Source organism: Bos indicus, chromosome 1 (assembly GCF_029378745.1).
Source record: "Bos indicus isolate NIAB-ARS_2022 breed Sahiwal x Tharparkar chromosome 1, NIAB-ARS_B.indTharparkar_mat_pri_1.0, whole genome shotgun sequence".
Taxonomy (NCBI): domain Eukaryota; kingdom Metazoa; phylum Chordata; class Mammalia; order Artiodactyla; family Bovidae; genus Bos; species Bos indicus.
The window spans coordinates 145,659,367-145,670,188 of record NC_091760.1 but is presented as its reverse complement, the minus strand read 5'-3'; the positions used below and the strand labels follow the sequence as shown (position 1 = coordinate 145,670,188).

The window sequence follows — 10,822 nt, the reverse complement described above, 5'->3', positions numbered from 1 at the left end:
TTCTACAGCATTTTTTGGGCTACCCTGGTGACTCAGCTGGTAAAGAATCCATCTGCAATTCCAGAGACCTGGGTTTGATCCCTGGGTTGGGAATATTCCCCTGGAGAAGGGAATGGCAACCCACTCCAGTATTCTGGCCTAGAGAATTCCATGGACTGTAGAGTCATGGGGTCGTAGTATTAGGTATTAGAAGTAATCTGAGATAATTTAGACTATGTAGAGGGATGTGCATAGGTTACATGCAAGTATCACACCATTTTACATAAGAATTCCTGAGCATTCCTGAGCTCAGGTTTTGGTACTGTAGGGTTGTTGGGACCAATCCCCATGGGCCTGAGGGACGACCATGCATCTGAAAACCCTTGTGGATCCACGTGCGTCCGTGTACACCTGCACACCTGTGTGTACGTGTGCACTATGCACCTGTGTACTTGTGCATACCTGTATATACCTGTGCATACCTATGCGTATCCGTGCATGTCTGCACACCTGCACATACCCCTTTGGCAGGATTGGCCAGCTGGGCAGTCCAAGACAAGGACTCGCCTCCTGACAGTGGAAGTGAAAACAAAAGTCAGTCGCTTAGTCGTGTCTGCCTATGTGACCCCCTGGACTGTAGCCCACAAGGCTCCTCTGCCCGTGGGGTCTCCAGGCAGGAACAGAGCTCCTGCAGGCCAGGCGTCCGTGCGAATGGCTGTTTTTATTTGGAGGCTGTTGGGAAGCCACAGACCAGGCCCTCGGTTTACTGTCATAGGGCTCGGACAGCAGGCCCTGGGGCAGCTGGGCCTACAAATCCCAGCAGGGCCATCCCATCAGCTCCTCCAGAGATGCCTGTGTCCACCCCCAAATGTCCCCTCCTCTCCTCCCACGAGGAGGGCCACGCCGTGGGTTTCCCCAGGGACGTGCTGGTGCAGATCGTACTGAGCAGGGACCAGGCACACATGGCCGTCACCGGTCCGGGGCTGGCCCCACCCCTCCATGGAGCCTTGCCCATCTCGGAGCTGGCTGGGCAGGTGCGTGTGGCCACCCCCTTTGCCTCCAAGGGTTTCTGCCTCCATGTCTGGCAAAGGTGGACCCAGGACCTTGGTGCTAAGCTCAACCAGAGGCAGTTCCGGCCAGGACTTGCGGGGGCTTGGATCTGGGCCCAGATGGGTCCTGGACGTGCTCCTGGGCAGAGCTGGGCTGGAGCTGGAATTGGTGATCCTCGCCCTGGGGAAAGTACGCTAGTGCTGAGTGGGAGGTCCAGGTCCAGGGACCGGGTGCTGGGTTTATGGACCCCTCAACAAGTACATCTTGGGCTGGGGTCAGGCTCTGTGCCTGAGGGGTCACTAACTGTAGACTATCCCCACCCCCTGTGGCAGGACTGGCCACACACAGCAGCAGCAGGAGGAGAAAAGGCCCAGAGCCCGGGGAGGTGGAGCTGAGGAGCCCGGGTCAGCGGTGGGGCGCCAAGCTTGGAAGCTTCCGCAGGATGGCTGCTGGGAGGAAAGGTGGTGAAGCTCCAGCGCCCCCTCGTGGCTTCTCTGTAGATGGCCCTGTGTTGGCAGGACAAGGGTTTCTGGGAAGCAGAGAAGCTGGGGCAGTTCAAACACCACCCCAGACCCCGCCCCAAGGTACCCAGGAGGTCCTGGGGATGCACCTCCCTGGGCAGAAGTTTCCAGAGTTGGCCTCTTGTCAAAACAAGGCCAGTAGGAAGTCTGAGCACCGGGCAGTTTTAAACTTTTTAAAAAATACACTCTTTGGCTTCCTTTTATTTCTTGAGGATTATATGAAACGTGAACCATACAGGCAAATGTCCCAGCCAGGTCCCCTCCCTGGGGTGCCGGCAGAGGCTCTCTGCCCAGGCTGGGGGCATTCCGCTCCTCCTGCCTGGCGCCTGGCTCCTCTCTCGCACTCTGTTCACCAGTCCACCTGTCCATGGTGCCCGCAGAGGCCCTACTTGGAGGAGGAGGTCATGAAGCTGTTCTCGATGCAGAGGACAATGAAGGCGTTGTGGCACCCGGCGGCTTTCTGCTCCAGCAGCCGGCCCGCCAGCAGCGAGGAGGCCTGGCCCGTGGCCGCCCTGCTGTCCGTCCGCCACGTCTCGCAGTAGCTCTCGGTCAGCCGGCGCCCGCTGGGGTCTGAGCCGTGCCACACGCTCTTCTGGGGCCTGCAAGGTGCAGCAGCTGTCAGTCTCACTGGGCCCGCCTCTCCCAGGCTGTAGCCACCCCAAGCAGAAGAGGGTATCTCCCGCTGGTAGAGGTTTGGCGGGATGTGGGGGCCGCTAGGGAGCAAAAACTCGGGTTGCCAGCACTCAGGCCCACCCAGTCCTGGGGCTTTACCTCCCGGATCACACCCTGTGCTGCTGTTGCTTTGGGGGGGCACTGCCTGGTGACCAGGGCATGGCAACATGGACGGCTGGCCCTTTGGGGTGGGGGGACCTGGCATCGAGTGGTCATGCAAAGGCTGCCAGCCTCCTCACTAGGAACCAGGTGTAGCCCCTTGGTTGGTGGAGCCCACAGAGGCCAGGGCACAGCCCTGGGCAGTGCTCCCCAGTGAAGGCTGGGACACAGGCTCATGTGACACCCTGAGCCCCCTAAGTGTCCGCAAACAGGAGTCCTCACACCTGCTGGCAGAGTGCGATGGGCGTGGGGCCAGCCTGAGGGCCACCTGGTGACTTCTGTGAGCATGTTGGACATGTGTTCTCCGACCCAGAAATCCCGCTTTGAGGAATCTCCATAAGTCATTCTCTGTGATGTTTATGTGACAAACTGGGTCAGAGCCTGTGGTCTCCCAGACGCGCCTTCCCAGCAGGAGGCGGGGGCACTTGCTGGGAAAGCAGGCCAGATGAAGGTGTTTCAGGTAATACCACAAACAGCCACCTTTACCGCTCCTCCTGTGATCTTGGATTTTGTGGGTTTTAAGCTGTAAGCATGTGTCAGGATTGAGTCAGCCTGCAGGCTCAGAGCCAGAGCATCCCCCTTTGCTCAGGACTCTTGGATACAGACGACCCGAGCTGCTGGCCCGCATGGAGACCTACCAGGTGGGATGCTGAAGGACATCTCTGCCGTCGAAGGAGAAGATGCGGGCGCCGGGCTTCAGCTGGCCCTCGGAGCCTGAGAACAAGGCCTCCCAGCTAGGAAACAGCACCTCGTCCTGCGGAGGAGAGGGGGTCAGCCCGTGTCTGGTCACCATCCGCCAGGGGCAAGGGTGGCTGGGTGGTCTCAGTGGTCTCCAAAACACTCTCACCCATCTAAGGGTAGGCTGGCCCCAGGCCTCCTAACCCCCAGGAACGCAGGCACCCACCCCCGGCCCTGGACCCCTAGCTGGACCAAGTCTACCACCTCTGGTCCTGAGGGACGTGGGCACTCAGAGGATAAACCTCGGAGTATCTAGAAAGCACACTGTTCCCGTTCGGGGAAGGAGCCACGGACACAGCCCGGTAAAGGGCACTCTGCGGGGACGGGAGCCACAGCAGAACATAACGGCCTAGGGGGACCGGGCTGCCTCCCCCAGCTGGTGAGGCACCAGCGCCCCTGGCAGACGCGGGCAGGGGTCCCCAGAGGTGAGCCCCGAGCGGGGCCGCACACGCACCCTGAGGTTGACGACGGGCAGGGTGGCACGGTCGGCGCGGCGCACGATGCTGTACAGGTCCTGCAACCGCGAGGACAGGAACGCGCGGAAGGTGCCGGCCAGCCCCGCGGCGCGCGCCTGCTGGAAGCACTGAAAGTCGGCGCCGCGGATGCCGCGCAGGCCGCCCGACTGCGGGCTGTTGAGCGCCACCAGGTGCAGCTGCGGGGGAGCCTCGGGTCAGTGCGGCCGGCCAGGGTCGGCGGTGGGTCTCCGGGCGGCCCTGCCCCGCATCCTCCCTACCCCCCACCCCCCGCCCTCTCCCCAGCACCCTACCCGCCTCGCCCCGCCGCCCTAGGTTCCGGAATCTCCAGCGGGCGGGGTGTCACTCACCACCGGCTGGAAGTCGTGGTGGGTGTGGGAGGGCGAGGCCGTGGGGGGCACCGGCCGGAGGTGTGCGTAGGCGCCGTGGTGCGGGGCGCCGGGGTAGGGCTGGGGGTGCGGCAGGCGCGGGGGACTGGCCAGGATGTCGTCCGCCCGCCAGGACCGCGCTGTCGGGTGTGGAACCTCCCGGCGGGGGTAGGGATTACCCTCATGCAGCTGCACCAGCGGGGGCTGCAAGACGGCCACCTCGTTGTCCTGCAGGGGGAGAGGCGGACAGCGCGTGGGGCCGGGCCTGCTGCACCCACGTGGGCGCCGTGGTGAGGCCCGCGGGGTGGCGTGAGGGGGGCATGAGGGAGCGGGTGTAGGTCTGCTGCCTGCCAGGGAGTTCCTGATGCCCGGCCCTGTGCGCCCTTCATTTGCACCCGGCTGTGTTCTTGGGCGGCCAGGGCTAGATTGGAGGTGGTGAGCTGGGCATTGCACCCCAGACCTGGGGGCACCTAGCCTGTCCGGAGGGAGCCGGCCTGCTGATATCTCAGTCACGTCAGCTGGCCCTCTGCCCAAGCCCCTAGTCCTGACCCTCAGAACCCAGCTTCTCCCCTGGCCCAGGGAGGGACCACCCTGACCCCACAGCCTCCGGCCCCTCAGAGTGGGACCTGGACCCTGGACCTCTTCCCGATTCTGCCCTTCCCACAGCACCCAAGCCTCTGACACCTGTCCACTGGTACCTGGTGGTAATCTCTAATGCAGTTGTACCGCTGTAACCACCTCGTGTGTCCACATGAGACGTGTCTATATTACCATGTTATTGCCCATCGCCGACCACCTTGGTGCCTGTCTCCCTGACAGTGTCACCTGCGGCCGGGGGCCGTGCCTGCTTAGGCGCAGCTGTCCCCTGGAACAGTGCCCAGCAACTGGGAGGGAGGGGCACAGCTAGGTGCTGAGTGGGAGAAGGGACTCCCAAGCCCCTGCAGCGGCAGACAGACCCACACAGAACCCCATGCCCACAACCTAGGATGGAGCCCACTCCTGAACCGTTTGAGAAACCGTGACTTCTATTCAGAGGAGCCGCCGCTGGATGACACAGCCCCTACCTAGGAAACTGGACTATCCCCCCCTCTCCCTCCACTCACACCCCTGAAGGGTCTGTCCCTGTGGATGAGGGCAGAAAGACCAAAATCAAAGGAGCCTCTCTCCTGGAAGGGCAATGAGTGTGGTCTGAGGACCCAGCTCCGGCCCTCCAGCCCTAAGCTGGCTGTGGGAAGAAGGGGCGATCCTTACCGTCCCATGGGGGAGGGGCACGTGGGCCTCCAGCTGGAAGAAAACAGGGGGGGGTCACCTCAGGACCTCTGACCCAGCCGGCACCACTCACCCAGACCACCCCACCCCTGAGTGGAAGCCGGCGTGGCTGCGTCCTGGTGGCCCCCCACCCCTCCCCCACCCCATGCCCAGCACACAGTAAGGACATCTGTCAGTTTAAAAAGGAACAGCAACTTGTCTCTGAACCTAAAACTGCTACAAAACAGCTTCTAATAAAAGGTGGAGACAGGTGAGCAAGGATGGGGGATCACTGGCCGTCACGCCCAGACCCCAGGGGACCCCGCCTGGCTGGTCTGGTGCCCTCACCCAGGCCTCACCAGGCCTCACCACCGAGCTTCCACCTCCCATCATCCCAGAGTGAGGCGGGAAGCCGCCCCACCCCACCCCCACCACCATGTGCAAGGAGAGCGTGTCCAGGACTCACCAGAACCTTCCGGAACCCATTCCGGACCCGGACGTACAGCTCCTCCCTGTCGGCCACGTAGATGAGCCAGCCCTCCGGCACCTGCGGCACCTGGTCCACCAGCATCTGGTACGTGGCCCAGACCCTCACCTGCTGGAAGCCCAGCCCAGTGGATCCCTGCGGAGGGGCCTCAGGGCTCACAGAGGGGTGGGGCTGGGACGTCTGAAGACCTAGGTCGCCCCTCCTCCCCAGGATGGCACCAGGAGCGCTGTGGGGAGATGTCAGCCCCCGAGGCCCTGGGCCACATGGCCTCTGCACAGCGGAGGGACCTTCTCAGTGGCTCCCATCCACCCCTGCCCATCTCTGACCCCAGCCACACCTGGGCCCCCACTTCTGCTTTGGAAGCCATGTCTTGGGGCCCTTGGTGCTGGGGTCCCCTGACAGCCTCTAAAGGGAAGGGTAGCTGGGCAGTGAGGATCCCATAGGTCAGGAGAAGGGCGGTGCTTACCCCTGAAGAAGTGCCCATGGATCCAGGGGGTCCTGGGGGCCCAGGTGGGCCTGGCGGGCCAGGAACACTGATGGCTACGAGAGAGAAGCCAGAGGTAGGAACATTGGCCCTGCCTGGAGGGAGCTGGAGCCCAGGGCCACTCCCTACCCTACTTACTCTGCCTGTAGGGGCCAGGAAAGGAAGGGGGTCCTGGGGGCCCTGGGGGTCCGGGGGGCCCAGGAGGCCCCTGGGGTCCCTCGTAGCCAATGCCAGGGGGTCCCTGAGGTCCCGGAGGGCCGGGCTGGCCGCGGATGCTCTCTCCCTTGGGGCCCTGGGGGAGACAGAACATGGAGCTTTGTCATCTGTGTCCCCAGGCCAGGGACAGGCATCTGGGCTGGGCTGCATCTGCCACTAGCCCATGGTCCCCGAACCGCTGTCCCCTCCCTGTCCCCGTCCTGCATACCCTCTGCTGGGAGGGGACCCCAGGATGCAGGCGAGGGCAGCCCCACACAGAGGCACAGCCCCAGGGCCCCTGGACACTTTCAGGACAGAGAGTCTCCCTGAGGGGATTCGGCGGAGGACAGCACCAGCAGGAGCGGAGGTGCCCCAGATCAGGGCCCAATTGGGAGGGTGGCCACTGTGAGACCACCAGGCCTGATTTGTGGGTGCCTCCCGCGTGGGTACCCCTGCTGGGGCAAAGGACCAAGGTGGGTAGTCAGGGCCCAGCCCGCAGAGGGGACCTCCCTCAGCTCCAGGCTCCTGTGTGTAGGCAGCTGTGGGCGACCTGGGGCCCCACTTACCGGAATCCCCGGGTAGCCAGGCGGTCCGGGGGGGCCAGGCACACCGGAGCCGAAGAATCCTCCGCCCCCGGGCTCACCCCTTTCTCCTTTCTGCCCAGCGGCCCCTCGGTCCCCCTTCTCCCCCTGTGGATGGAAATGCTTGTGGGTGACAGTCCGGCTCCTGGTGGCTGCCGCCATGGGGAGGGGTGGGCACAGCAGCCCTAGGCCCAGGCGAGGCAGCCAGATGCTTTGCAGCCCAGGCCTGGCCAGCCTGCAGGACGGGACTCAGCCTCCCAACCTCCCACTGTGTCAGCCAAGTTCCCGAAAAGTGGAGCCAGGGATGGCGGGTCCTGGGTGCCCTCTGGGGCCCCGTGGTGGGGCACTGTGAGAATGAGGGATGCTACCCACCTTCATCTCGGCACCCAGCTGGAGGAGGTCAAACGGGAACTGCCCTGTGGAGGGGTTTGGGGGAGAGCTTGGTGAGAGGCAGACTTCCTCCCGTATCCCCCGGCCCCCAAACGTACCTACGTCTCCTCCTCTTTCTGTAACTTCTGTATTTCTGCACAGAGATCTCCTGCATGTTTTGTTACACTTATTCCCAATTACTTGATACTTTTTGGTGTTTTTGTTCAGTTTTACTGCTGACACACAGCACTGTGGATGCAACGACTGCCGTTTACCATGAAATGACCACCACGGGATGTTCAGTTAACAACCACCGTCTCTCTCTCTCTCTCTCTCTCACACACACACACACACACACACACACACACAGGCAAAAGCGTGGTCGTCCACGCTGTGGCTGTACACGGTATGGTGTCTTCCACACTGACTCCTGGTCGCACTCTTGAAGGCAGACACGCCACAGGGACTGGCCGTGCATTGGGCGAGGGCCTGGGGGCCCCAGTGCCGGTGGGGGGGCCGCTGTCATGGCTGTGCGGCTCCTCCACCCGCGGGCTGACCCGGCCTCTCGTCTGCTGCCTCCCTCACTTACACGTCCCCCTCTTTGATGAGTGATTGTTTTTCCTTTCAGATTTGTTGCTTTTTGCTTTCTGTATCTTGAAGCTATGTTGTTAGGGGCACAGAAATTTAGAATTGCTGTGTTTTCCTGGTGGATTTACCCCTTGATTATAAACTTAAAAAAAAAAATTTCGGGGAGTGTTTCCTGCCCTAAAATAACTTGTCTGACTTCTCTCAAGTACACACAGGCGTGCGCACACACCCACGGCTCCCTTCTCACCAGACCACAACCTGCTTCCCCCTCAGCTCTCACGTCCTTGCATTTGGGGGTGTCTCTTGTAAGTAGCATAGTTTTGTTTTTTGTCCTGTTGACAATGTTTGTCCTTAAACAGGAGAGGACCCACTCTCTGAACGTATGCGCCGGTGGATCTGGGTTGACTCCATCTTCACTCTGTGTTCCAAAGCTTCAACATAGCTTCTCTGCCCCACTGTTCCAGGCTCCTCTCCTCTCGTGCCGACTCTGGGTCGAGTGTTTCCTATGCTTCTCTACCTTCCCGCTCCACCATCAGGGGCATGTCCCTTCTGTCTTGGTTGGTCCTGAGCTGAGCCCACCAGGGGGCTCGTGTCCTGGGCTGGCCTTGCTGTCCGCTTCCTCTTCCTATAGAAGGATGTCTTCACGGGATGCAGGATTCTAGTGAGAGTGTTAGTCCCTCAGTCATGTCCAACTCTTTGCAACCCCATGGACTGTAGCCCACCACACTCGTCTGTCCATGGAATTCTCCAGGCAAGAACACTGGAGTGGGTAGCCGTTCCTTTCTCTGGGGATCTTCCCAACCCAGGGATCGAACCCAGGTCTTTGAATTCTAGGCGAGCCGCTAATTTCTTCCAACGTCTTGAAACCTTTGCACCCTCTGGCTCCTCCGGTCCTCGTGAGGGATCAGCTGTGGGTCGTGTGGACTCTGCGTGAACACGACCTTGAACCCGTCCCTGGTTTGGAAGCTCAGCCATGACGCCTTCAAATGCTGTCCTGCACCCCGTCTGCCCCTTACCTGACCCGCATGTCCTCACCCACATGTCTGACCTCCCTCGGCTTGTCCAACTTCCCAGCACGTCGGCCGAGTTCCATGCTGACCCCTCCCCTCGTCATCTGGGTCCCAGCTGCTGAAGTCACACAGAATCTTCACATCCAGAGGCTGTGGTTTTCAGCCCGACAATTAAACCCCACTCTCGTCCACGGCTCCAATCTGCGCTGGCGTTGCCTTCCCTCTGCGTCATCACCGTTAAGTCCGAGCCTGGAAACTCCTGTCCACGTTGCCCACTTCTTCCCCAAGAAACCCAGGCCCTGGACGAGCTCACCTTTCTCAAGAGTAAGGTTAGCTTCTGCTCGGACAGCTTGAAGGGCAAACTTGAGCTTGCCCCTCCCCCAGAGCCCTGCCCTCAGTCACCCTTTGGCTGGCAGTGCCCAGGGGTCCAGCTGTCCCGGCTTTTGACCACCCTGCTCCCAGCGCCTACTTGATCTGATTTTACCCACCTGTAGAAGCAGGATTCGGCTGGGGATTCATGCCATCTCAGGGGACATTGAGAGGCTGGGATTTCACCCCCTTGGAGGACCCCAGCCGACAAGGCTCCTGCAGTGCACTGGGGATGCTGGGTCTCCCCAGCAGGCTCACATGGGGGCCCAGCCCCGCTCCTCAAAGACTGGGTGTGGGGACACCCTGCCTGGCCATCACCTCGGCCCTGAGATCCTTTCCCCCGACCCTGCCCCAAGGCTGTGCAGGACACCAGGCGTCCCGTCAGGGCCCCTGAGCCTGGGAGGGACTGCCCCCCTCCTCCAGAGGCGGGCGGGCGACCACCCACGCAGCCCCCAGCTCAGAGCACCCTCACCTGGCGGTCCGGGCGGGCCCACGTCTCCTTTGTCACCCTTGAGTCCAGAAGGCCCCTGGTGCCCTGGAGAGACAGACCCCAGTGCCTGTTACTGAACGTATACAGAGGCTGCTAGGACGCCCTCCTGCCCGCATACGGCCTGACCCTGGGGGGCGCCAAGTGCACTGCAGGCCCGGGCCAGGGAGGGGGCAACCTGGGGACCCTCAGAGCAAGAGCTCGTGAGCAGCCAGTGCCTGGTGGTCACGGCCCAGGGGCCGCAGCCTCTGCTCCCAGAGGCCCCATCACCCTTGCCGGGAGGGGCTGTCATGAGGAGCTGGAGCTGGACTGTGGACAGCCAGCGAGTGGCTGCTCGGTGTCCACTCCTGTCCACAGCTGGATCTCCTGGAAGGCTGTGCAGGTGGGACCCTGGAGCCCAATAAACGGGCCGTGGTCAACTGGGGCTGGCGATCCTAGATCATCCAGCTCCCCTGTGAGGGCCGCCCCACGAGACCTGCTCTGAGTTGTGGCCGGAGGGGCTGCCCTGCCCTCCCTGAGGCCCCAGGACCCCTCACCTGGCAATCCTGGGGGTCCAGGGCGGCCAGAGTCCACAAATGCCTGTGAAGTATGGGCCAAAGGTGGCCAGTGAGGAAGGCGCCCTGGAAACTGAGGGCACCACCCACCCGAGGTCTCTGCCCAGATTCCCTGGAAGCCCCTGTGAGGTCACACAGGCCCTGTCCCCCACACCCCTCTCCCCAGGACAGAGAAGCAGGGAGGCGGGGAGAGGATAGAGGACTTGGGGTTGGAGTTCTGGTCGTGACATGACTGCCCCACATCACTGAGCCTTGTGAAATGGGGGTGTCCACCCCCCAGCACCACAGGCTCATGCTCGGGAGCCCAGATCCAGAGAGGACTCCCTTCCCCCACCTTCATCTCCCCCCCAGGGGCAGGGGGCTTGTCTTCTAACTGACTGCCCACCAGGCGCAGCCTACAAGGCAGGTGGACCTGGGTCCCATTGCCCTGGCCCCTCCCAGAAGGACCCCCACCGCGGACGCAGAGGTGATGGCTTGGCCTGCCCCTGCC

At 62.2% G+C, this 10,822-nt stretch overlaps 1 protein-coding gene across 6 annotated transcripts in view; it reads right to left on the bottom strand.

Moving 5' to 3' along the window:
- Nucleotides 1–1,731: 1,731 nt before the first annotated feature.
- COL18A1 (collagen type XVIII alpha 1 chain) overlaps nt 1,732–10,822 on the bottom strand; it is a 94,328-nt gene continuing 85,237 nt past the window's right edge. For 3 of the 6 annotated variants that reach the window (XM_070796067.1, XM_070796047.1, XM_070796060.1), the window contains 12 exons: nt 10,315–10,357; nt 9,764–9,826; nt 7,328–7,371; nt 6,941–7,063; nt 6,318–6,471; nt 6,162–6,235; nt 5,675–5,803; nt 5,212–5,244; nt 3,943–4,188; nt 3,574–3,771; nt 3,020–3,135; nt 1,732–2,149 (listed from right to left, as the gene is read on the bottom strand). In XM_070796067.1, coding sequence (XP_070652168.1) covers nt 1,936–2,149; nt 3,020–3,135; nt 3,574–3,771; nt 3,943–4,188; nt 5,212–5,244; nt 5,675–5,803; nt 6,162–6,235; nt 6,318–6,471; nt 6,941–7,063; nt 7,328–7,371; nt 9,764–9,826; nt 10,315–10,357 — 1,437 coding nt within the window. In that variant the 3' untranslated portion in view covers nt 1,732–1,935. Of the gene's footprint in view, nt 2,150–3,019; nt 3,136–3,573; nt 3,772–3,942; nt 4,189–5,211; nt 5,245–5,674; nt 5,831–6,161; nt 6,236–6,317; nt 6,472–6,940; nt 7,064–7,327; nt 7,372–9,763; nt 9,827–10,314; nt 10,358–10,822 lie in introns of all 6 variants that reach the window. The other 3 variants (XM_070796040.1, XM_070796056.1, XM_070796045.1) reach the window with 2 other exon arrangements.